Below are 27,863 nucleotides of genomic sequence, written 5' to 3'. Positions count from 1 at the left end.
AACATGGCATTCAGATGAATATCGCATTTATGGAACATAAATTAGGCCGCAAAATTTTTCTAACAACTCGGTGGGCGGCCATTTTGCCACTGAAAATGGCATCAAAGTTGCTCTGGGCTCAGGTAACGACCAATCACGACTCAGAGTGCGTCTTCTGTTTGGTCATGTGACGTTCGCAAGGCGATTGGTCGTTACCTGAGCCCTGAGCAACTGTCGTGACGTTTTCAGTCGACACAAGTGGCAAAATGGGCAGATTTTGCTACCCCTAAATCATATTCCATGAATGAATTAAATGCAAAATTAATTTAGAATATTCTGTTTAGAATAGTAGTTCTGCATTAAACAGACCATTTTTAACTTGACTTCCCATTTAAAAGTCCAATATTCATATTCACTCGTGGGGGTCACTGACCTGAAATGTGGGAAAAAAAAAAATCACCAAAAATTCTGATTTTTGTTTTTCCACTCTGCAGGTTTTATTTGGAACATTTTGACTAATGTATAATAGATATTTGACACTATATTTAGAGTTATGTCTTGGATTTTTTTTTTTTTTTTTATCCCAAACTCTTTTATTATTGATAGTCATCCGTCAACATGCGCCACGTGCCGCTCGGTTCTTTCTTTGGAGCCCGGCGGGACCAAGTAACAAACGTGAAACTGTTTTTGCAGAACAAGACAAATCAGTCCACTGCACCGACGAGTGTCGCGCGCTGGGACACTCTGACAGATGCTGGATGCCAAAGTTACGGATCGGAAGCCAAGCGGACAGCGCCGATAATCGCACCAACCTTTTCATCCCCGTGGGGATGGACGCCATGGTAGAGACAGAGATTTATGGCACCATCAGCCGCGGCAGTCGGAAAACCCTCAGCACCTTCGGCAAGGAGCAGCGGGACAGCACCGTCCTCGTGGCCAACGTCAAACCCTACTTGAAGTCGCAGCGCGCGCCCTGCCCGCCCCTGCAGGAGAGTCCGCCGGCCCCCGGGAGCCCCACCAAGGGCAAGGGCGGGCCGCCACTGGACTCGGCGGAGCGGGGGGGCGGCTCAGACAGCAGTGCCTACGGCCCGCCCGACGGCCAGTGCTCGCCGCTGCACACGGCGGTGGAGGAGCCCGCCTACCTGAGCCGCGAGCTGCGCCCCAAGGCGCTGGCCAGCAGCCTCATCCACAGCGCCGTCATCAGCCAGGAGTGCGGCGTGGCCGAGTACGAGCCGCGGGACTCGGCGAACTGACGCGCTCCCGGCCCACAAGCGTGCCATTGGGGCCCATTTTTTTTGTTGTTGTTTGTTTCTTTGGGGTCCAAACATTGTATAACCAAAAATCATCTGCTCTGTGTCTTTCTTTGTTTTGTTTGTGTTTTTTTACTCGGTGACTTTTAGGGATGGGCAATCGACTACTTTTCCTTGACAATGGAGAAAAATAATGATCAATTAATCGATTAATTGATTTTTTTTTTTTTATAGAATCTCTTTTGAATGTTCTTAACTCCATGCCAGTGTTGTATTGAGCAGAACATTTTTGAGGAAGTCACGTACTTCTTTAGGCAGCATTTCAGTGAATTGGAATATTGTTGAAAAGTTCATGTAGCTTCAGCTGGATGATCGCAGCTGACAGCCGACCAAAATCTGAATTTCAACGGCTCAAGAAATTAGAAAACAGTATTACATAAGAATTGTTTGTTTGCGCTGCAAGCAGGGATGAAAGAGCTCTCACGCCACTTTTTTTTTTTTTCATGGTGAATCCTTGAAATGATCGTCAAAAGTTTGAAGCCAAAAGTTCATATTGTTACTCCTACAGTACATACATAGATACATTAACTCATTTGCTCCTAAAAACATCTTATTTTAAATATTGCCATGGTCCAAAAAACGTATTTCTATGTTGTTTTTTTATGCTAGAGCATAGAGAAGGCTTTGATGCGGCTTCTGACCTGCAGAGATGGCTTTAAGCAATGGTAGTTATTACGAAAAAGAAAGAACAAAAAAACGGCCAGCAGGTGGCAGCAGAGTATTAGAGATCAGCCAGAGCCATGTTTCCACAAGTTTTTTTGCCCACTGTTTTTAACAGGTTTGTGAATAATGATGCAACTTCGCTATATTCTAATGCAAAACGGAAACAAATACAAGCGTACTTTTTTTTTTTTCCTGAGGAAAGAAGAGTCTAACCTTTCTTTTGGTATGTTCCATGTTTTTTATAACAATAGACCACAATATTCTGTGGGCCTTGCAAAATCACTCAAAATCCAGTCAAACCGCCGGGAGCGAAGTGAAAATGAAGATTCAGTGAAAATGACTGCAAGTGAAAGAGTTAAACACATCAAACAAATCAAATGCAGTGTTTTCCCCCAGTTGGATTTCGGCCTGGTGCATCAAAATGTGACCATCATTTTGGAGGATTCACCATGAAAACCAAAGTTTAAGGGTACGTTCATTACTGACTGTTCCTTACGTAAATTTCTCGAGATGCTGAATTTAGATCATTTTAATACAAAAGAACATAAAATGCAGTATTTTACCCTGTGTATAGTGAGTCTATATATATATATATATATATATATATTTATGACTTGCACTTTTTGAATTAACTGATGAAATATTCCAAATCGAGATGCTACTCCAATTAAGCCACAGTCAACAACTTGCGCAATCGTATTTGCCATTTCAATCAATCAATTGCACTCAATACGCCCTTAACGAGCAATTAATCGATGAATTGATTAGCAGCCCTATCCCGAGTGACTCGTTGTGTTTCTGGTGAAAATTGTGTCCTTGACTCTTTGCTGTGAAGGTTTGCGGGCCAATCAGTGCTTACCTGACTTCAAGTGTTTCCATGGTGTTACCGTACCTGTCGATTTAGATGTCCGTATTTTACACATTTCAAGCGCCAATTTTGTGTGGCTGTTGGAACAAAACTTGCTACTGTTGAAGCTATATTGAGTCCTGTCTGCTTTTGTACGGTGAAGCTATTTGTCTCCATTTAGTGTTTTAAAGGAACGTCACTTTGAAAAATTCAAAGGCCGACCGCATACATATCAGTGGCGTTACATACAAAAAAAAAAAAAAAGTAAAGTGTCTTATGAACTGTAACGGTGGTGCAACAGGGGACGTCCCTTCTCGTGAAACCATTCGAGGTTCCGATGAAACAATTTTTTTAAAGAATGTATTTGTAATTTGATCGTCGTCCTCTCTGCTGTTCGTGTGAAAATAAGCTGGGCTTACACGTGAATGTGGGCTACTGTACTGTACTTGTGTATTTTATTAAATTTGTATACACCGTGTGCATGGAAGGACGTTGTATTTCGACCGATGATGACTTCCGACGCTGTCGTGTTCATACGTGAGAGACACGTTAAAGCAACAGTATGTGACTTTTTTTTGTTTGTTTTTTTTGTTTTTTTTTTGTAAATCATCTGCTCCGGGCTCCCCCTTCAGGTGCAAAATGTTACTTTACTTTGACTGTTATAAATACAAATCAACAGTGAACTATGTTGATATTAAGATTTAAAAAAAAAAGAGAATTAAAATGTATAAACGATAAAATAATAAAACCAATTTTAAAAAAAAGTTAAAGTAGCACTTGATTGTCACCCAAGTAAGCGGGGCGAAATTTGTTCTAGTCAGCATTGTTATGATATTTTGAAAAATAATGACTTAAAATCCACAATCGAAATATTTGAGCAATTCTAGCTCAGCTTTTCGTCCACCCTTTTAACACACCGAGTGATGCGGCCGAAATCAACTTAACTGTAGCGCAGTGTGTCGGATTCGGCAGTTTCCAGTTTTGCTGCGGTTCGAAATGTGAATCGCCAATGTAAGGTTTATTAAAAAAAGAAAAAAAAAAAAAAGAAAAAAAAAAAAGTGCAGTGGATGGGATGATTAATCATTGCCAACAGCCAATTAAAATATCCACACACCCTTATTTTTTGCACGTTCCCCCTTTTATGACCATGTGCTTCTTCCTTGACAATCGCACTGTTTTTGTGGTTCAATATGAAACAAAGTACATTATATGCGGAGCCTTAAAACCCGATACAGATTTGCAGAATTTTCCATTTTAGCACAACGCTCAATTATGCGGCGCTATATCAGTTAGCGTGCGTCGAAGCGTTGTAACCGATTGTAACATTGTGTAGTCACTTTTAAGTGCAGTCACTTCCGGCCACGTTGCTTGGTGTGCCTTACAAAAAAAATAAAAAATAAAAAAAAAAAATAAAAAATAAGGTGGTTCAATCCACATCTCCCAATCAATTGTTGCTAAATAACATTTAATTGAACATCATTTTTAACTCTTTTACTGCCACACGTTATCAAAACGTTATCATTCACGTCATCCTTGAAAACGTTCTATTTCATCAGATTTCGTCATCTTTCATTGTAATTTGATACACGGGCAGCCCATTGAAGCGATGCAATGCTGCCATCTGGTGGCCATAGTTAGTGAGTGTTTTTGATTCCACAACCCATTGACCAGGCAGCGCTGCACTTAGATGTTGCACTGCCCATTGATTAAAAAAATAATAATTAAAAAAAACGTAGATGACGTCATTTAACGTTTATGGCGGCATACATTGTGATTTTATTAATCGTGATTAAACGTTTTTGGCAGTCAAAGAGTTAAGATGCTAGTTTAAAGTAGAGATATTGCATATTGTTGCTTTAACAACATTAAAAAAAAAAAAAAAAAAAAAAGAATATGAATCATCCTGCAAATGTTCCAATAATAGCAATGCACTGTGGAAGCAGTTAAACAGGGATCAAATCTAGATCCTTGTTGGAGGAGCTCTGCGTGTTTTTGTTTTGTTTTGTTTTGTTTTTTTCCTTCTTTTTTGTCACTGCTCTCTATATTTTTAACTACAAATAAAGAAACATGCACTGTACATTAGTGCACCCCATCACAAGACGAGTCGACTCACTCTCTGATGCGCAAAGCGTCATGTAACGTTGCCGATGCTAATTCAAAGCTGCCAGAGCTTCAGGCGTCAGTTAGTTATTTCCTTTTACATTATGTATTTTAAACATCTCAAACAGACATGTGACAGGACTGGAGTGTGATAAAATTAAATAAATAAATGCCAAACTGCTATGAGACCCCCCCCCACCCCCCTCTTTCTCCTACAGAAGAACTCTGAGACACAGGATCGAATTAAATTTTAATAATACCCGTGGGGGGGTAAAATGGGTCATTGCGGCAGCAAACAGCCGAACAAATAATGCATTAAGTGTTAACAGTTGTAAATACAAAATTGAGATAATTTGATTAGGGGGGAAAAAAAATGCATCCGCAATGACTTCGTATTCACGAGCCCCTTGGCACTAAATATGTAAAATTCAACCGACGTGAGCAATGTGACCATCATTCTACTAAAAAAAAAAAAAAAAAAAAAAAAAAAAAAGGAGCAAATTACACTATATTGTTCAAGGAACACATTTGGTGCAAATAGGTCTCATGTATAATGTTACTCGCGTGATGTTAGCATTAATGAACTACCAACAGCAAGGCATTATTTAAAAGATAACAACTTACCTTGGAGCTGGCAAGTGTGTTGTTGATTTGGCTGCATAATTTTTATTTATATTTATAAAAAAACAAACAAACAAACAAAAAAAACACCATGTGTGTAAAGCTGGTGAAGAAAAGAGAAAAGTAGTAAAAAAAAGAATCCCCCCCCCCCCCCCCATCATTTTAGATACGTTTTTTTAGATATCCTGTCTATTTCTCCCCTTTTCTATTTATTGTAAACAGTATACAGTGCAGTTTATGATGTAAAATAGTAAAAAAAAAAAACTTGGAACAAGTTTCTTTTTAGACTTGGAACGGATTAAAATTATTTACATTCATTATAATGGGAAAAATTGTTTCGGATTTCGAACAAATCGCTTTTAGAACTTCTGGAACGGATTATGTTGGAAATCGAGGTTTGACTGTAATTATCTTGAATTCTGGGGCTTATACTTACACAAACTGCTATTAGGGAATTCACCCAAATTAGCTTCAATTAGAAGGATGGGACCAAACAGTGCTTCTCAATTATTCTTTGTTGCACCAGGAAGAAGAAAATATTTTTTGCCTCCCCAAACTCTTTGCCACGACTATAAATAGCATCATTTGTTTATAAAATTGTTGTCAGTTAGACCTCTCCAGACTCCCTCAGCACTCTGACAATGAGGGTGACACTGCCACCTACTGTAGTGGATGTTCAACAACACTTTATTCTAGTATTGAAGAAAAAACGAGTGCCTTGGGTCTATACACTGGATGCACCATTTTTTTTTTTTTTTTTTGAAGGATTGCTCTAATTGTAAACATTTATTATGCACAGGGTGGTTGAGTGGTTAGCACATCGGCCTCCCAGTACTGAGGACTCGGGTTCGAGTCCAGGCTCCGGCCTTCCTGGGTGGAGTTTGCATGTCCCCCCCCCCGTGCCTGCGTGGGCTTCTCCGGGTACTCCGGTCTCCTCCCACATTCCAAAGACATGCATGGCAGGTTGATTGGGCGCTCCGAATTGTCACTACGTGTGCTTGTGATTGTGGACGGTTGTTCGTCTCTGTGTGCCCTGTGATTGGCTGGCAACCAGTTCAGGGTGTACCCCGCCCAAAGCCAGCTGGGATAGGCTCCAGCACCCCCCGCGACCCTTGTGAGGAGCAAGCAGTTCAGAAAATGGATGGATGGATGTATGGATGGATATTATGCGCAGAACGTGGAAGCAGCGTCCGACTGTGTAAATAAATAAATAAAAATATGGTCACCCTAGCAGTCGTAGTATGTTGAAGTTTGAAGTTGATGTATGTTGATAGATGGGCGTGGTTTCAGCACATTCATCGCCGGACACGCCCACATTTGAGAGCGGAGACAATTGCCTGTTTTTTGTTTTGTTTTGTTTTTTATATTACACTTCATTGTTCTCTTTCAAATTTAGCATGATGATGAACAACTCTTCTCTGTGACATTTCGTTTCACTTCGCAAGGACTTTAATTATGTATCATTATGATTTCACTTTGTGTCGCATCTGCCCTCTGTTGACACCCGTTTAGTTGTCTACAATTTTTTTTGCCGCGCGTATGCGTGCGCTTTTGAAGATCTCGGTAAATAAGCCGAGAGTTATGGGACACGGATATAACTTGAAAATACATGTAAATCAAATTTGGAATTTGGGCACTTAGACACGCAGTGTAAATCCAGCCTCGGATGCGACCTTCGGCAAAGTGGAGAATGAACGAGTGGGCGCATGTGACAAAAGGCCTCGGTCCGCATACATAAAACATTCGGACCATCCACCCGTTGGCTGATTCCCTTTTTTGGAGCGAACCTGCTTTGCAAACGAGGCTGCAGATTATTCACTCAGAAGACGACATGGGACATAAACATCAGCAGGACTGGAGGAATTCTGCTCTCAAATTCTGGACCAGAACCAATTCATTTGCTCTACAGAGCCTATAAAGAGCGAGCGAGCGAGCGAGCGAGCGAGCGTGAGCGCGGCTGCGTGTTTACCCAGATGGATCCAGCAAATATAGCAGTGATTTCGACGTTTCATCTCTAAAAGAACAACACAGAAAGCTCTTGTTTCTTGGTGTAGATTCTGGAGATTTTTGTACCTCACTTTCAACGGTGAGCACTTTGAGAATGCCTCGTATTGTGTATTGTGTGTGCGTGTGTGTTTTGCACACAAGCTGGCGGAAAACAGAACCCCGTCATCTACAGAGCGCAGACTCGAAGTGCGACTCTCCGTTTCCTCCTCGGGTAAAACACATTAATTTGGATTTGGATTTGCATTTGTTTTCGCTGCCGTTATTGACACAATTCCAGACCTTAGATGTCTCATCTCGGCAGGCAGCCCTCTGATGAGCTCATCTGCATAAGTTGAAATCGTCTCCGAGAGGGAGATTGCGTGGGTCACAGCAACTCATCCCATTGAAATACAGACGGGGAGAGCACGGCATCATTTCATGTGGATCAGTCCCGAGGTTTGAGATCACGGGGGAATGTCGGCAGAACAGGTGAGAGGAATGTCAAGTAGACGGCGGCTCAACTATTTTCCCCTCATTTTTTTTTTTTTGCGCATGCCGCACTCACGTTGTCTTTAACTCCATCTCACTAAAGCAGTTTGAACCTCCACTTCTGCCATAATTAAGAAGAATTGGCTTTGGAATAAACCTTTTTTCCCTTGATTACACAGAGCTCTGGTACAGAAAAGTGCTACGGCGTGGAGCGGAATGCAGATTAGAGACTAGCGTGCTGCGTTGGATGAATGCGACTTGTCTCTCAGATTGATGACAGTGGCGGTGAAAAAGGAATTACAGACAATGAAAGCGATCGGCGTAATGCCGCCATTCTTTCCGAATTTCGCATACACACGAGCCATCTTTTCAGATGGAAATGGGACAAGGCGAGCGCCATTTCACTTGCGCGGAATTGACGCGCTCGCCCTGCTCACTTAAGCTTTTAATTCAATAATTCAACAACACAGACGATTAAGAGCCCGTCTTTGCGAAGATGGTTTCGCTCGGTCGGGGGAACGCAACCGCGAGGGTCATTTTCATTTGGATGGAGGGGTGTCATTGAACGCAGCGTGCGTGCCCTCGGGGGGCCGAATATTAAAACGACACATTCTTTTTATGTTTTAGGTCTAAAAGCAAACAAAGGGCTTGTTTATGCTTGTGGTTCTCAAACCCCCAGGCGTTTGCGGGCCCTGATCTCTTCGTTGAATATGCGATATGATGTGATATACTCCCACTTTCACACCGCCTGTAAAGACTGGCATTTTGCCTATTTCGAAAAAAAAACAAAAAAAAAAACACAACAAACAGGGTGAGGAAGTGCAACCGGCAATTTTCCAACATAGGAAGTAACATAACAGCCAAAACTGTTGAAAGCAATTGTCACTGACTGTCTGATGAATATTCTCTACACAACACCAGATGTTGGTGAGCTGACTGTGGAATGCTTGTTGTGTTCTGCAATAAAAGACACCATAGAGATAAACATACAGATAAAACCGATATACCATAAACCGTATAACATCACGATACGATATTTTCATGATATGTAGGTCACAATACGATCATTATCACGATATCAGCCAGTCCTCCGGCTTGTCCAAAATGTTGCTGCTCGTCTCTTTACTGGTGCCCGTAAGAGGGAACACATAACCCTTATCCTGGCCTCTCTTCACTTGGCTGCCCGTGAAATTTAGAATCCACTTTGAGATTCTTCTATTTGTTTTCAAATCTCTCAATTGTCTTGCCCCACCTTATCTGGCCGAGCTCTTGCACCCCTACACACCTGCCCGGTGCCTCAGGTCAGCGGACCGGACTCGATTGGAGGTACCGAAGGCTAAACGGAGGCTTAGAGGAGATGGAGACTTTGCTGTTGCCGGTCCCTCCCTTTGGAACGACCTTCCACTAAATATTAGGCAGTCCCCCTCGTTATCCTCTTTTTAAAAGACGTCTTAAAACACATCTGTATTCTTTGGCTTTTGGCGCAACATGAGACTTGTTCTTGGTGTTTTGTGGTGTGTATGAGTTTGATGTTTGGTCTACTTATTTATGTACTTATTTATTCACTACTTTTTATTTATTTTCTGATGTAAAATGTATTTACTTGTAAAAAACAAAACAAAAAAAAACTGTATTGGCACTTCAAAATGTTTGCTTTGTTCTTGTTTACCGCAAAACTGATGTTTGCTTATGTACAGCACTTTGTATACAGCAATGCCTGTTCTTAAAGCGCTTTATAAATAAAGTTGAGTTGAGTTGAGATATTGTGGGGAAGTTGGTGGTATAAAAAAAAAAAAGGTCACAATATTGTAAAAAATAAATAAATAAATAGCTCATACTAAAAAAAAATACACAATATTGCAATGCATATAAACAATCTACAATCTCTACTAACACTTAATATTGAGGCACTTGCTAACGCACGCACACATTGAGTTCCTCCTCATATTGACTCGGTTCACAAGTATATTACGATCCCCTTCATGTGACCATTGGTGTGGATTTTAAACATAGAAGGGCCAAAACATGCTTTGTGAAAATTGCACTGCACTAAAAAACTATCCACAAGAGGGTGCTAGAACTACACAAATGGAAATCAACCTGACTTTTTTTTTTTAACAGATGTGCAGCTTTTAATATTGTGACATGACGACGATGATATTGTGGCAGTTTAATATCGCGATATCACAATATTACTTTTATCGTTACATCCCTAGAATTCATTAGCTCGACCTGCATATTTTTTTAATTGAAAATGAGGCTGGTTGAAAAAGAAGTCAAAGTTTATTGCAAATACTACTGACTTTCTGCATGGTTTGACCAGGGGTGTGGTGTTAAATTTTTACTTATGTTAAATTTAATTTCAAACAAAAGCCGAAGGTGCATAGCATTCCCAGTTGTGAATACAAATTGCATGTAATATGATCCAAGAAGAATATCCGAGATGATCCGAGTTCAAATCACTATAGTTGGCTAAATTCCAAAATCTGAGGGAAACCATAATTTCTGTAAAACCAAGTATCCAGAAGAAGTAATTGCCATATAAATCACCAACATATAAATCCCCTCCATTTTATGTAGCCGTAAAACTTGAAGTCACGCTCTGGTAAAATGACAAAATTTGAGTTACCCCACTCTAGGTCTCAGTGGTTTAATTCTGATGCGACTTCAGCTTCTTCCAGTTTCAAGTCATATTAATATCTTAACATGTATTTAACGACAATGGAAAACTGTCCTAAAAAAAAAAAAAAGACGATAGATTACGTGCATTTTTTTTTTGTTATGTAACGTTTATCCATCTATCCATCCATCCATCCATCCATCCATCCATCCATTTTCTTGACCGCTATTCCTCACTAGGGTCGTGGGGGGTGCTGGAGCCTATCTCAGCTGGCTTTGAGCAGTAGGCGGGGCACACCCTGAACTGGTTGCTAGCCAATCGCAAACATCCACACTTACAAGCACACCTAGGCACAATATGGAGCACCCAATTAACCTGCCTGCATGTCTTTGGAATGTGGGAGGAGACCGGAGTACCCGGAGAAGCACGGGGAGAACATGCAAACTCCACCCAGGAAGGCCGGAACCTGGACTCGAACCCGAGTCCTCAGTACTGGGAGGCGGACGTGCTAACCACTCATTCCACCGTGCCGCCCGTAACGTTTATGGTTTTATTTATTTAAATTTTTTGTTAATATATACATTTAAAGAATTTCTTCCCCAGTTGGAAAACTACTGATGCACGTATAGTGTGTTTTAATTACAAAATGACATCCAGAAAGTGGTGATTGGAAACCCTACCGTATTTTTCGGATTATACGTCACTCCGGATTATAAGTCGAACCAGCCAAAAAATGTATAATTAAGAAGGAAAAAGCATATATAAGTTGCACTGGAGTATAAGTCGCATTTTTGGGGGAAATTTATTTGGTAAAATCCAACACCCAAGACATACATGTCATCTTTGACAAAGGCAATTTAAAATAAAAATAAAAGAGAGAACAACAGGATGAATAAGTGTACGGTATACTAACGTCACATGACTGACATGCCTGGTAATGTCAGTAACGACGTCACATATTAAGAGTTTGTCGCGAGCAGTGACGGGAGTCGGAGGCGGAGTGTTGAAGGGCGGAGCCAAAGGCTGGCGTTTTATTGACATCAGCTTCTGAGGTCTTAACAGCAACTCCCCACTCAGCTAGAAGCTAACAGGCTAACTCCCCTTTTCCACATAACAAAACCTTCCCACCCGGAACGTTCCGTGGGTGAATTATGTTCCCATCACTACAAGTTATTCATATAACTCTAGCATAAAGAACATGTTAACAAGTTTACCAAACTATCAGTTTCACTCCAAATCACTAAATCCAATGAAATCTTCATCCTCGGTGTCACTTTTAAACAACTCCCCCAACTCGGGAGGTAGACGATGCGCCGCTTCCTCTTCTACCGGCAATGTTGAACTTATCAACATAGGCCTAGAGCGCCCTCTTGCGGTTTAGTGTGAAAATAACGTGAAATTATATAATAATGTGTTAATTTCACACATAAGTCGCACCAGAGTATACGTCGCACCCCCGGCCAAACTATGAAAAAAACTGCGACTTATAATCCGAAAAATACGGTATTGTGGTTTGCTGGAAAAGAGTCCAGGGTGGACCCGCACCCACCTGTGACCTAAAATCAGCCAGAATAGGCTGCAGCTCACCTGGGACCCGAATGGAAAAAAAAAATACGTATAGATTAAAAACCCTCAATCAAAATCTCTAATCACACACAATTACCTGAATGTGTTTCCTTTACATACATCTGAAGAACATGTGAGAAAAAAAAAAAACGTATTAGAAAAAGCCGTCAATGCTTTTGACAGCCTAACTGACAAAACACCTTTGAACGACAAAGCCGTCTGAATCGCAACGTGATGCTAATGGGTATTTTATGAAAGGAATTAGCTGTCATTTAATTACTTCAGCCCCAGGGAGTTTTGAGTTTGACATTCGGGGGAAAATACACAAGGAAGAAACTGATAGTATTGTGTCGTCTGTGTGATATGAAACGACAGCCAGAGGGCGGTTAGTACATATTTGATCAACAAAGGAGGGGGTAGTTGGGGGGCGGGGGGGGGGGGGGGGGGGGGGGGCATATGAATATGTGACATGGGCTGTCAAGCCGCCACTACAAGTGCACTCAAGAGCACAGACCTCAAGCCAAGGCCACTGGCTTGGATAAACTCCCCTCTAAATCCACCACGCTAATAGATATTAGCCCAAATATGGCCGATCTTCTGTCTCTTTAAAGGTCAACTTCATCTTTCATTAGAAATAAATCTCCCCGCGATCTGCTCCGTGCTTTGGATCTGTTCCACAAAGCGACGGCTTCTTCCTCGCTCTGATGAATGTAAGTAAAAGGGGCCTCGGGGAGGTTTAATGTGATTCTGTTGACAGACAGCGGCGATACCGACACCGACGTAAGCCCAATAAACCACTTGCGTTATGTTTCATGCAAATAGGCAGCCGGATTTAACATATAGGGGCACCAGCGGGGATCCGGTTAGCATTAGCCGGCTAGCTATCATTCGCCAACGTGAAAACTGGTAGTCGGTTCTCGAGCAAGAATACATTCTTCACATAGTGTATGCCAAACTTGTTCCAACTGAGAGTTAGGTAGCAGCATAACACGTGCTCAAATTACCTTTATGTATACATTATAATACTATGAAAGCACTGATTATGTGAATGAGTTCTCACAATAATTATCAATGAGCTAAGAAATGGTTAAATATACAACAACACGATCGCTATTAATCTTCGCAAGTGTTTACACTTTGAAATGATTGCTTCGGCATCCAGTTGGAGCTTATTTGGGTGCTGTAGCTGTTTTTGCAAACTATGCTAACCGACTATGCTAATTTTCTGAGAATCCTCAAAATCATGAACAAACTTTGATGTTGTACTCAGCAGCTTAAACCCACACTTAAAGGCATGGGCAAGAAAAAAAAAAAATGTAAAACTCATTCACTCGCCGACATTTTCACATTTCGCAATCCCATTCGCCCCGGCTGTTTTACTGGATTTTGACTGATTTTGCAAGGCCCACAGAATATTGTGTTCTTTTTCTATAAAAGCATGGAACAATCAAAAGAAATATTAAAGTTTCTTCTTTCATCAGGAAAAAAAAAGTATGTTTCTATCTGTTTCCGTTTTGCAGCAATTAGCATTAGAAGAGAGCTAAGTTTCATCAGTTTTCACAAATCTATTTCAAATTGTGAGTAATTGAGCTTTTATTCAACATGGCCCTGGTTGATTTCCTTTGCTCTGCTGCCACCTGCTGGCCGTTTGTGTAATAACTACCATTTCTGCAACCGTTCTTTGCAGTTGAGAGGCTGCATCAAAGCCTTCTGGATGCTCTAGCATAAAAAAAACACAAAAAACGTGCAAATACGTGTTTGGGACACTTAGAACATTAAAAAAACGTATTTATACGTTATTGGGAGCAAATGAGTTAATAGTGTTTCTCATCTGTGTTGGACAGCTACAGTTGTGGTCATAAGTTTACATACCCCATGTGTAAGTTTTATTAGTCCAACAATGAAGTCATTTGGGATAAAAATAGTATCTACAACCTGTGTGCCCTGCAATTGGTTGGCAACCATTTCGGGGTGTATCCCTGCCCACTGCCCAAAGCTGGCTGGGATAGGCTCCAGCATCCCCACAACCCTTGTGAGGAGTAAGCGGATAAGAAAATGGATGGAACGATATCTACAATACATAAATAAGAATGCTCAGATTTGTGTACTACATTACAGGTTTACATTAGGGGCGGGAGGAAAAAAAAAATCGATATCGCAATATATTGTTGCGCTCTCTGTTGCAATAAATTATCGATACACTGACGATAGATATCGATATAATGTGTCCAGTTGTGCAGCGTTGTTATACATTTTTATGCACTTTAATTTGTCTCACTTTACAATGTTTACAGTTAAAAGGTTCAGAGGCAGTGAAGTACTACGCACAACTTTGTATATTGTACGAAGTTTTGCCATTAAATAAATGCATAATTAGACATTTTCCTTTTTATGGCCACTTGTTTTTTGTTTTTTTTTCAGTCACATATCGTGATATATTGCTAATTTTTTTTGACAATATATCAAAAATCGCAAATATCGTGTATCGTGATATTATCGATATCGTGAGCCAAATATCGCCACAGTATTGAATCGTGCTTTACCCGTATCGTCCCACCCCTAGTTTACCTACTACTAAAATTTGGCTAATTTGGGCCAAGCCATTAGTAGGATTAAGTCAAAATATGAGGCATGAAATGTTTCCCTTCATGGATGTTTTTTAAGCAAAATGATCCATTCCTGTCATAAGGTTGGCATCGTTCTAAATGATCGAGATAGATTTGTGTTGAGGGCAAATTGTTCTTGATCTTATGAGCCAGCACTACTTAGTACGTTTGGAACCCATAAAATACATATTTTTCACCAGGCTTGCAAAATTGGTGAGTTTTCCAGCAGACTGAGCCCCTCCCAAATTATAGTTATTAGAGGGAAAAAAAAGAATAATTCCAAGGGGGGCTTTATGCTCAGACCCTAATTATGAAGTACGTCTGCATATAATTGTTACGCTGTATTCCACAAGGATTAGTATATCTTGTGAAAAAATCCATTAAAAAATAAATTTAGCGTCAAATAATGAAGTCGCCACTCCAGCTTTGAATGAAAACTGTTCTGGCAATTTTTTTTTTTTTTTTTTGGCAACGTCCTTTTTCCAAACATACAAACAGCATCGACAGAGGTGTGGTGAGAATGCCGATTAGAATTCAGTCAGACACCTTTCGATTGTGAACAGCTGGTGTTCTTTGCCCATGATTTATACACACCTCACACAGACACACATTGAACTTGCAGTCACAGAGTGAGATTGTTCTGATGGTGATTTCTTTTTTTTTTTCCCCTTCTTCTCTCCTTTCTTCCAACTGTGCACCAAGAAAGCAAATCACAAAGAAAAAAATAAGGTTGTCTTTCAGAACAAAACCAGCAGGGCAATTGACCCTTTCTGACTTAATGAGAAAAGTCATTTCTTATAACGAGACAGGTTTTTCGAGTGCAAAGTCAAGCTAACATCAACGTGGGCATGTGCAATTTCCCGCAAATGATCTCATCACGCATGTCGTCTTTGATGGTTTTATTACAGTATATGGCCATTTTCACCCCCCCATCACCGATCAACCCAAATACGTAGCAAGCTATAATCACCGACTCCAAATGTATGCAGATGGAACTTCAACTTGTGACCTGATTCTGTTTAATTGCTTGTATTGGTGTCACTTCGCAAAAAAGAAAAAAAAAGGCAAATAAGCCCTGTGATTAGTATAGTAGGAGGTTGTTGCGTAAAATGTTGATCAGAGGTGAGAGGATGGCATCATCCATATTGCGAGTGGTTCCACATTAGCGTTATAATATCTCCCTTTACATTTCTCATGGTCTCTCTTTCAGCGCTGAACTATTTAAATGGTGAAAATGGGACAGAGTTCCACTTTACGCTGGCCTTGCCCTTAAAAAGTCGACTAATGCTGGCTCGCTATTTTCATTTCGTTAGCTCCGTATTCCCACGTTGAATTGAGAGCACATTCTGTAGCGTCTAAAAGGTGACAACGGATACTGAAATGAGGATTTGTAATTACACCTCTCTACTTGTTTACAAGGAAAGTGTTGACGATCTAAGAACGCGTGCGAGGTGTTGTTTCTAAACAGTTGCGCAAGATGTGGCGCTAAGCTAGCAGCTAGGCTAAAAACACTCCCGCTAGTTCCGATGCAAACTGTCTAATAATTGCTTATTTTCATACACTTCTGTTACAATGTTGATTTTTTTTTTGCTGCTTGGAAATGAAACTACAGACCTCAAGGAGGCTATTTGTGGAGAAATCTCAAAATGGACAAAAATGTCCAACTGTTTAATATTGTGCATATCGCTAGGTTGATCCTCGCGACATGTGGACCATTTTGCCGGAGCGGGTCACATATATTCATTTAATCTCCGGGGGAATGAAGTGACATTTAGTGCTGTCACTATCAAATATTTTTTGAATCGATTAATCTACCGATTATTTGATCAATTAATCGACTAATGGGATTCATTTTAATTTTGCATAACAATTTTTTTTTTTTACCCTGATTACAGTTTATTAACCAGTGATTGGTGGTTATTTCATACATTATATTTGTATCGTGACTTAAAAAAAACAAAACAAAGGGGGGTAGATGTTGTACTGTGTTACCAGTTTGGTCATTGTTTTCCAAAGTAAAAACAGATGTTTGTGTTATTTTGATTAAACACAGAAAATCTTCTTTCATGAAGAACTACAGAAATCAGTGAACAATTACTGTTGAAATTAAATTTAAAAAAAATGGCTTCAAGCAATTACTCGATGATTAAAATAGTTGTCAACTAATACGATAATCGATTACTTGTCGATTAATTTCGACAGCTCTAGTAACATCATAAAGCACATTCAGTGTCAACGAAGCCAACCGATCCTACTCGGCTGACGAGCACGAGTACTCAAGGCTATGCAAAACAGACACTCCAAAGAGCATTTGAAAGTCCAAGGTCAAGCAGCTCGGCTGGCTGTGTAAAACGGCCAGCTTCTACCATGTGGGGGATTGTTCATGGCCAGCCGCTATTGATAAATCTGCCACTAATAAAGCCAAATAAAAAGAGCGTGTCCTTTAGATGCTCACTTGGCTTATATTCTTGCTCATTTTGCTGATGTCTCACATCCCAAATGTGTTTGTCTCATCAAAAGGAAGTTAACAGATGCATTTGGGCTGACATTATTATCGGACCCTGATTTATTTTTATTTTTTTTGGTGGCAATTTGTACACAAGTCGGAACGCACTGTATTCTATCACTGTCCTACGCTATAAATACGTGCAGTGCAAATGGATACATTTTGCGACTTTAGTAACCTCGAAAGCATTTGTCACAAACATTTTAAACTGGCTGTATTACTAGATTTTGACGGATATTGCAAGGCCCACAGAATATTGTGTTCTATTGCTATAAAAGCATGGAACCTATCAAAAGAATGATTAAAGTCTCCTCTTTCATCAGGAAAAAAAAAAGTATGTTTCTATCCGTTTCCGTTTTGCAGCAATTAACATTAGAAGAGAGCTAAGTTTCATCAGTTTCCACAAATCTATTCAAAATTGTAAGTAATTGAGCTTTTTTTTTCTACATGGCCCTGGTTGATCTCCTTTGCTCTGCTGCCACCTGCTGGCCGTTTGTGTAATAACTACCATTTCTGCAACTGTTCTTTGCAGCTGAGAGGCTGCATCAAAGCCTTTTGTATGCTCTAGCATAAAAACAAAAACAAAACAAAAAACGTATAAATACGGGACACTTAAAACATAAAAAACAACAACGTATTTACACGTTATTGGGAGCAAATGAGTTAAAACCACAATATCGTCGCCGTCATGTTCACAATATTTAAAAGGAACACAACTGTTCAAAAAGCCAGGTTGATTTCCATTTGTGCAGTTCTAGCACCCTTGAGTGGTTGGTTTATTAGTGCAATTTAATTTTCATTAGGGATGTTTTGGCCTTCTACGTTTAAAATCTATTCTAATTGTTAGATGAAGGGAATATAATTTGCTTGTGAAGCGATCAATGTGTGCTTGCATGTTCAAATTTACAAACTAATTTTATCGTCTTGTTGAGTCAACCACTCCGATTTCTCAGAAGTCTTCCAAACTCAGGTTAAGATTTCTTCCATCTTCCTCGAATCCATTTCCAGGCTGGCGCGCAAAAACGTGACCCCTTTGCCTTTCGTCCATCACAGTTGCGATCGCAGCAAGCAAACACCATTAGCGAGACGGTGGAAACGCTGGGCCGCTTTCCAGCGGCCGGCCGACATTCTCGCTGGCTGGCTTCTGTCTGTCTGTCTGTTACGTTCAGTCGTTAGCAGAGCTTCACAAAAGCTAATTGTGAGAGATGCGGAATCGAGATTGCCGTTGAATTGAATTAACAAACTCAGTGACATGGAGACAATGTTTTTGTATTTGATAATGTGCAGTTTGGATTCAAAGCCGCTGTGGAGTATAATGTTATTGTACTCAAGGTGTCACTTCATTAGGTACACCTGTCTAATGAAAGCCAGGGTAATAGCTGTAAAATTAACTTGGAGACACTTTTTTGTACAAAAAGTACAGTGGTAGGTACCCTGATTTGCAAGTTTGTGTTCTGTTATTCCCCCCCCCCCCCCCCCCCCAAAAAAAAAACACCACCATTTTTAAATGTTTTTCATACAGACAAATGGCACTGTATTGTATAAAGCAGTGGTGTCCAAACTACGGCCCGGGGGCCATTTGCGGCCCGCGCCGTCCATTTTTTAGTGGCCCGCGACATATGCTAAAAAAAAAAAAAATGGCATTTGACTCAGTTCAAATCAAATAAAAACAAAAATGTTTGGAGATGTTCAAAGTAAGAAGGGAGGGTGTCGAAAAATACAGGCGCTATTAAAGGTTATTTTAGTTAACTAAAACTAACGAAAAAATTTAAATTCAAAAAACAATTTCGTTAACAAAATAAAATAAAAACGAAGATGCTTTTTAAAAAAAGAAAACTAACTATAATTATAGAAAAAATGTCCTTTGTTTTAGTCTTTGGTAATTAATTTAATGCATGAGCCTTTTGGAGATGATTTTAAATGTGATTTTTAGTAGGTTTATTTTGATATAAACTGGAATAATGATGCCGCGACCATGGTGGTTTTTTAAATACTGCGCACAAGTAATAAAAAAAAAAAACAAAAACAAAAAAACTAACACTAAAACTAACTAACCTAAAACTAAGCATTTATTAAAGAACTAAAACTACAAAAAAATCAGAACCACCCTGAAAACTAATTAAAACAAACTACATTTTAAAAAACAAAACTCAAATCAAAATAAAAACAAATGAAAAATTGCAAAACTATAATAACCCGACTGCCATATTACAAATAAATTGGTTTATATACTGTAGCATTTTTCTCAATATGCAAAAGCACAAATAAATTATTTGTACAATTTTTAAGACTAAGCACAATTTCTCTTCGTAACATCATGTGGCCCTTGCGTCCTTCTGATGTCCTGTATGTGGCCCTCAAATGAAAAAGTTTGGACACCCCTGGTGTAAAGCATCAGCCATAAATACTCATAAATTGGGGCACTCGTAAGTCAAGGCGCCACTGTATTTGTGTTTGTTTGTTGGGCCGAACGAACGCTATGAGGCTAACTGCTGACTTAGTGATGGCGGGACTGTACCATTTTTCACTGCGGAGCAGGGCGACGGGGCCACTCCAATTAAAATGTCAAAAAACACAAACAGTACATAAATTCTCTTCAACCATTTTCAATCACACTTTTACTCATTGGGTTCGCCCGTCTCGGCGGGCTTTGGAGAGGTGGGGTACACCCACTCAATTGCAGAAAAAATTTATTTAAAAAAAACAAATCGATTCTTTTTTTTTTAATAATTATTTCTTACTGTTTTCTTGACGTTTACTGTTCACATGAATTTAAAAGTATTTTCTTACATTTATGAAAGACTTGACATATTGTACTTTAAGATCATTTTAAGATCATCCTCATCGGAGTACCCGGAGAAGACCCAACGCAGGCACGGGGAGAACATGCAAACTCCACCCAGGAAGGGCGGAGCCTGGACTCGAACCCGAGTCCTCAGAACTGGGAGGCGGACGTGCTAACCAGTCAGGCACCGTGCCGCCCAAACTAAACTAAAACTAAGCTTTTTTTTTTTTTTTTTTTTTTTAAGAACTAAGCTAATAAAAACTAACAGAACCACCCTGAAAACTAATAAAAACTAGCTAAAATGAAAAATTCCAAAACTATAATAACTGGAATAATGATGCCGTGACCGTGGTGTTTTTTAAATATTGCGCACAAGTAATAATAATAAAAAAATAAAAAAAAACTAACACTAAAGCTAACTAACCCAAAACTAAGCATTTATTAAAGAACTAAAACTAATTTAAAAAAAAAAAAACTATCAGAACCACCCTGAAAACGAATTAAAACGAACTACATTTTAAAAAACAAAACTCAAATCAAAATAAAAACTAAAATGAAAAATTGCAAAACTATAATAACCCTACTGCCATCTTACAAATAAATTGGTTTATATACTGTATCATTTTCTAAATATGCAAAAGCACAAATCCATTATTTGAAAATTTTTTCGGACTAAACACAATTTCTCTTCATAACATGACGTGGCCCTCAAATGAAAAAGTTTGCACACCCCCCGGTTTAAAGCCTCACTCTTGATCAACTTTGCCAAATATGTATCACGTTAATAAATTGTCAGTTTAACGAAACGAATGACGAGTGTCAATCAAAGAGCGAGCACGAGCGCCGACATTTTGCGACGCCGCTGTGGGCGGCCGCCGGGCGCAAAATCCACTTTGAACACATTGACAGGCCAGACAGTTTGATTTCATTTTTTTTCTTTTTTCGCAAGACTATCATATCGTCGTCCTCCACCTATTCTTAGTGAGTCTGACACTTGCTTGTCACTCTAACCCGCAGCAGTTAACAATCCTTTTATTGACCCCCGTCTGACAAAAAAAGCTCCCAAACTACACACACATTTTATTTAGAGTTCTTTTTTTTTTTTTTTTTTTTGAAAAGTGGTTCTCCTCCGGGAGGGGTTCAGATGCATGCCAATCTGTCAATCATGAATAATGTTGACAGCGTTGAGGGAGGTTGGGGGGGGGCGAGGCGGCAGGACTTCACACAGGTTTCATCGGGGTTTTTTTGATGGCGCGCTACTGGGTCATGACACACTTTCCTTCCCTTTGAATTGGGCAAAAAATAGTCCACTGCGCGCCTATTTGCTTCTGACAAAGTGGGCCATTAGATGCATAAAGCGGAGACGCTAACGCATCCTGTCATGTTTAAATATCCCGGGTCTCCAAAGTGTCACCTTTAAAGTGCTTTGTCTTCCCCCGTCATAAACAAGACGGCAAACTTTAAGGAGAGAGAGAGGAAAGTTTGCGACTCAAGGTGAAAAAATGCAAAAAACAACCTGCGTGTGCATGTTTGTATTATTGACGTTGTATAAGTATTTAACTCATTCACTGGCAGCCATTTTCACATTTCGCAATCCCGTTCGCTGCCGGCTGTTTTACTGGATTTTGACTGATTTTGCAAGGCCCACAGAATATTGCTATAAAAACATGGAATCTATCAAAAGAAAGATTAAAGTCTCTTCTTTCATCAGGAAACAAAATTATGTTTCTATCTGTTTCCGTTTTGTAGCAATTAGCATTAGAAGAGAGCTAAGTTTCATCGGTTTTCACAAATCTATTCAAAATTGGAAGTAATTTAGTGTTTTTTTCTAGATGGCCCTGGTTGATCTCCTTTGCTCTGCTGCCACCTGCTGGCCGTTTGTGTAATAACTACCATTTCTGCAACCGTTCTTTGCAGTTGAGAGGCTGCATCAAAGCCTTCTGTATGCTCTAGCATAAAAAACAACAACAACAACAAAAAACGTATATATACGTCTTTGGGACACTTACAACATTAAAAAAACTGATTTACACGTTATTGGGAGTAAATAAGTTAAGTATGCTTTCACACTCGTTTAATTCACCTCTAGTTAGTTTCACTGTTTGATACAATTCAGTTGAGCAGGTGTGAAAAAAGTAAAACTATGAATGAATGAATGGGTGAATGAATGAATGAAATGTTATTGTCATTGCATCTGCACAAGTACAGAGCTACAAAATGACACTTAACCAGGCTTGAACCATTCAAGGACATGAAAAATAATGACCAAACAGAGGGAAAGATGCCAGTCGGTAATCTCTCTGAGATCTTAGAATGAAAAGGTGGGACGTGAATAAAAAACAACAACAACAACAAAAAACACAAGGCTTGAGACATGTTCAATCGGGGAAAAACCTGGAAAAAAAACCCTCATACATATAGACAATACAACAGAAGTCTAGATTTTTATATGTTAGAGACGGAGCTGGCCACGAGCTCAGTCCAAGGGCGTTCCACAGCACAGGTGACGTTCATGGGGGAGGAAATTGGGCAACAACAAATGCATTGACAGGCAAGAATGTGCCCGTGTGTGTGTTATTGCAGATGCGTATGCACTTCAGTGTCTTTCACAGGTGCGCCAGGCATATCGTCTCATTGCCGTGGAGACAGCCATCATCCGCCGGCTACGGCAGAAACACGAGGAGGGCGGAGCCAAATGGTTGGGACCGCATTAATTGGGGAATAGGTATACTGATTTTTTGCATCTTTATTTATGATGTCATATATTGTTATATATATGATAGCAATTTGTTCGTCCAACTGGTTTCAATTCTGCTAAAATATTTCCACAATCTTGTAGCATTGTAGCGCTGTCTTCCGTATTACCACGAGGAAAGTGTTATGATGTTGTCGGTGTTTTAAACTTGCGATATAAATAAAGTTTACGTTATCGCACAGCATCTTGGCGACAAAGACGGAGCTCCACTTTGCGCCGCGGTGCCCTCGTTCCTCGCCGCCAGTCCCACGGTCCCGCCGGTATGAATATTTAACGTCTAGTGACAATCAAAAAAAAGCCAAAGCTAGCAAGGCTATAAGCACTTTTCTCATCTTCAAAATCGCTTATTTTCATACTCTCAAGATGTATGAAGACTGCGTCGCGTTATTGGCCGGACACAGAACAGATGGGCGAGTCTTCTGTAAATTGTCCGATTGGAAGATAAGATGCCAATAAAAAGCGATTAGCAAATACGGTATTTTTTTAGTTACAAGTCACACTTTTTTTTTCTCCATGATTTATCTGTTTCTGCGACTTATACCGTATTTTCCGCACTATAAGGCGCACCTAAATGCCTTCAATATTTTCAAAAGCTGACCATGCGCCTTATAATCCGGTGCGCCTTATATATGGATCAATAATGAGCCGCAACGGGTCTCGCTGTCAAGACGCTATCGGTGACCCCTGCATGATCGGTGACGCGCATGCGCAGAAGATCCCGCCATCTTGGATCGCTAGCTAAAACTAATACTTTACCTCAGATAAAATAATAAAACAGCTGTTTATTCATTTTGGAGTTGTCAGAAAGCCGGTTTGTTAATCTGTTAATAAAGTTTGACTGACCTATCTGACTGTTTTGTTGACATTCCCTTTAGCGCAGCGCCATCTAATGGATGCATAACATAACCCCAGCCTCTACTGTAGCGCCTTATATATGGAAAAAGTTTGAAAATATGTCATTCATTGAAGGTGCGCGTTATAATGCGGTGCACCCTATAGTGCGGAAAATAGGGTAATTGACATTTACTAAGGTTTTTTTTTTTTTTTTTTCCTCAATGGGCAGTGTAATGTCTTGTGCAGCACTGCCTGCTCAATGGGCTGTGGAATCAAAAACGCCCACTAACTATGGCCAGCAGATGGCAGCATTGTATCTCTTTTCAATGGGCTCACGTTGTATGAAATTACAATGAAACACAAACGATATGATTAAATTAAACGTTTCCAAGGATGACGTGAATGATCAAAGCCTTTGTCACATTAAATCTAATTCACAGAGCATCAATAAACAAAACAAAAAAAATAGTGTCTAAGTCTAAATACGGTACTCAGGTACGATGTATATGCTAAAATTCGAGCCTTGTCTCGCAGTGACAATCTGATCTTGAGGTAATCTTTAAGTTCTTGGGCTCCATGTGTTGAAGCAGTTTGGATGGCTTCATTTGCGAGCCTAACGTGGCATATAAAGAGAAGGTTTCGGTGCTAACAGTCAAATAGCAATAAGCCCGAAAACCTTAAGTAGGGCTGCCGATCTTGTCACTTTTATAGAGCCTTCTTCTTCTTCTTGTTCCATTATTTGGCCTGCTCCCGTTTTCGAAGAAGCTGTCCAAACACTTCTGGGGGTTTTTTCCTCTCTCTTTCTCTCATTTTGCCAGCTTGTGAGCTTATTTTTCTTCTGTATCACATGACCAAGACGAGCGTTTTGACAAAGGCAGAGCTGGATGTAGATGATTTTCAAATTAAAACTTCTTTCAGACGATTGTGATCAATCGAATAGTTGTTGTTTTGTCCGTAGTTTGAGTTCTGTAAGAATTAGTGATGACATTGCTGTGCTAAATAATAAATTCCCCGTCTGGCTCGAAAATCATCATGGTGACCTAACTACAAGGTGGCATTTAAGCAAATTAGACTGTTGTCATAACATAACAGACGCTTCTTTTGTTTAGCGTGTATGCTGTTAGCACCCACAACATTTCTGTCTTGTTCTATTTGATGTAACAAAAACACAAACATCCCATATTAGAACATTGCGGAAAACTGAATTAATTTCTGTCACCGAATCAAAAAAGTGAAATGTGTTATATAGATTCACTACACGGAGTGGAAAAAAAAAACAATATTAACAAAAGAGACAATCAAAATCAGAGGTGTCAAACATACGGCCCGCGGGCCGGATCAGGCCCGCAAAGGGGTTTAATCCGGCCCCGCGAGATGAATTTGTAATTGGTTAGGAATTGTGAAATGAATGAAATGAAATGAAATGAAATTGTAATCAGTCTGAATGTATGAGTATGATCTGGGTACAATATTGTAATTCATTAAGACACGTGTTTGCTGATGACTTTTAGCAGGCTTGATTGTCCAGATAAGTTATCAACAAACTTTGCTCCATTTTGTGTTGATTAGTCTTTTTTTTTTAGTCGCTAATCACCTGCTAGTCTGTTCCGCAAATCTTGTTAATATTTACACACTTAACTCATTTGCTCCCAATAACGTGTAAATACGTTTTTTTTAAATGTTTTAAGAGTCCCAAAGACGTATTTATACGTTTGTTGGTTTTTTTGTGTTTTTTTTTATGCTAAAGCATACAGAAGGCTTTGATGCAGCCTCTCAACTGCAAAGAACGGTTGCAGAAATGGTAGTTGTTACACAAACGGCCAGCAGGTGGCAGCAGAGCAAAGGAGATCAACCAGGGCCAGCTAGAAAAAAAAAAGCTAAATTACTTACAATTTTGAATAGATTTGTGAAAACTGATGAAACTTAGCTCTCTTCTAATATTAATTGCTGCAAAACGGAAACAGATGGAAACATACTTTTTTTTTTCTTGATGAAAGAAGAGACTTGAATATTTCTTTTGGTAGGTTCCATGTTTTTATAGCAATAGAACACAATATTCTGTGGGCCTTGCAAAATCAGTTAAAATTCAGTAAAACGGCCGGGATTGCTTCTGTGAAAATGGCCGGGAGTGAATGAGTTAAGAGAAGAAACCGATCGTGTGTGCATTGTTTACAAACCCATTTAAGTGATTCCGACCAGAGGAAGCAAACTATTGATATTAAAAAGTGCTGGAACTTAGTCAGTCACCTTTGAAGTGTCAGACGAGCGCTTGCAAAGGCATTCATCATAAATGTAAGAATGGCCTCAAAGCCGAAGTGTTGTTTTTCTTTCCTTCTCCCAATAGGAACCGCGTGTCCATTTCAATTCATTGCTCACATCAACATTTTGGTGGGAACAAATGGTGCAGCAATGCAGTCATGACAAAACAAAACAAAACAAAAAAAACTCTCTGCTGGTCAATTATTAAAGAGCATTGTTTCTCTGAGCGATGTTGTCAGAGACTGAAGCCCAAAAGAAAACACCATGCTATTTATTTTTTAGTTAAGTTCTGCAGCAACGTTCCCCGGCAGTAAAGCGGGCCATAAATGATGCATGCGCGCGTAGCCGGCTCTCATGTCTTTCGGCTGATTAAAACATCTCCTTAATGATCGCTTGCGTGGGAGACGTCAGAGCGGGCCCGCCGCGTGAAGAGTAATCATAAAAACGACAGGTGTTGACATGTCATTTGTGCCATCACTCCAAACGTTTATTATTATTTTAAGTGGACATCAAGCAATCCAGCTACACTCTCGTTATCCAAACGGTTTTCTGTTGCTTGTTGTTGTTGACAATAACTTATTTAATTGATCTTTTTAAATGCATTTGGATGGTATGCGGCGGCGTTTTTGTCAGCCAGCAGGAAGAGAGTATATATATATATATGGGCGCCAACATTAGCTCAGTCCATTAATTAATTATTATTTAGGAGCGGATGCATTTTTAACGACGTTTGACTGGGAAAGCTGTTGCCGATATGCAGTTACCAGCCACTTCATTAGGTACACGCGGGGCATCTAAATGGCCTTCAGTACAAAAAAGCTGCACCGTTTAATTCAATTGATTATAATTATAAGTTCAGATTTGATCAATTGTTTCAATTAATGATTATTTACACACGTTCCGAGGGTGCTCTCATTGAGTGTAATAAGGGAACACAATATTAGTAGCAGCATTATTACACCATTACGCCACTGCACAGTAATAACACAATAATAACACAATAATAAGCATTTTAAGATTCATCACAAGATATCATCCAACAGTAGTGTTAGCTGTGCAACATACATACTAACAAGACAGTGTCAACATGAACTCATTTGCTCCCAAAAAGCGTATAAATACGTTCTATTTTAAATATTACCATGCTCCCAAAGACGTATTTATACGTTTTTAATGTTTTTTTTGTTTTTTTTTGCCATAGCATACAGAAGGCTTTGATGCAGCATGTGAACTGAAGAGAATGCTTAAAGCAATGTCAGGTATTACAAAAAATAAGAGATCAACCAGGGCCATGTTGGCCATGACCTCTTTTTCCCCACTGTTTTAAGCAAATTAGTGAGTAATGGTGAAACTTTGCTATATTCTAATGCTAACTGCTGCAAAACGGAAAAATAAATATATATTTTATCCCTTTCTTTTGGTATATTCCATGTTTTTATAACAATACAACACAACACAATATTCTGTGGGCCTTTCAAAATCTGTCAAAATCCAGTAAAATAGCCGAGAGTGAAGGGGGTTGCTATAGTGAAAATGGCTGGGAGTGAATGAGTTAACAAAAAAAAAAAAAAAAAGTATGTTTACAGTTATGTCATTTATAGGGTGTTCCACGAATAGCAAAAAAAAAAAAATGATACATAGCAGTCCGGAAATGCAAAATGAAGTCAACGGGCGCAAGCGGATGTGCACTTGTTAGCCACGTTAGCATGTTGGCCAAGTGTCTGCTCCTATTTGTTCCCCCGATGCGTTGCTAGCGTGTTATTGATGGTGACATTTGAGGCCTCTGGTCTCGTCTAATGACCATTCATGCTTGAACAAATCGTCATAGAATGTTGAATGAATACCATTAGAAATTTGTAACAGAGTCATTCATAAGTGAGCTTTGTTATCTAGATACAGGATACTAATAGGGTGCTTTCGGTGTACCTAATACTGTG

General features: G+C 39.6%; 1 protein-coding gene and 2 long non-coding RNA genes across 3 annotated transcripts in view; 2 read left to right on the top strand and 1 right to left on the bottom strand.

Moving 5' to 3' along the window:
- LOC144030856 (protocadherin-17-like) overlaps nt 1-4,872 on the top strand; it is a 30,284-nt gene extending 25,412 nt beyond the window's left edge. The window contains exon 4 of the mRNA XM_077537491.1: nt 673-4,872. Coding sequence (XP_077393617.1) covers nt 673-1,232 — 560 coding nt within the window. The 3' untranslated portion in view covers nt 1,233-4,872. The remainder of the gene's footprint in view (nt 1-672) is intronic.
- The window catches only part of LOC144030858 (uncharacterized), a 100,952-nt gene that overhangs the window by 45,679 nt on the left and 27,410 nt on the right, over nt 1-27,863 (bottom strand). The gene's annotated exons all lie outside the window — the stretch shown is intronic.
- LOC144030930 (uncharacterized) lies at nt 7,521-8,781 on the top strand. The gene is made up of 3 exons (XR_013287392.1): nt 7,521-7,738; nt 7,829-7,995; nt 8,175-8,781. It is a non-coding gene; the product is annotated as an uncharacterized LOC144030930 (long non-coding RNA).

The sequence above is a fragment of the Festucalex cinctus genome, chromosome 11 (assembly GCF_051991245.1).
Source record: "Festucalex cinctus isolate MCC-2025b chromosome 11, RoL_Fcin_1.0, whole genome shotgun sequence".
NCBI lineage: Eukaryota > Metazoa > Chordata > Actinopteri > Syngnathiformes > Syngnathidae > Festucalex > Festucalex cinctus.
This window is presented reverse-complemented; position numbering and strand designations above follow the sequence as displayed.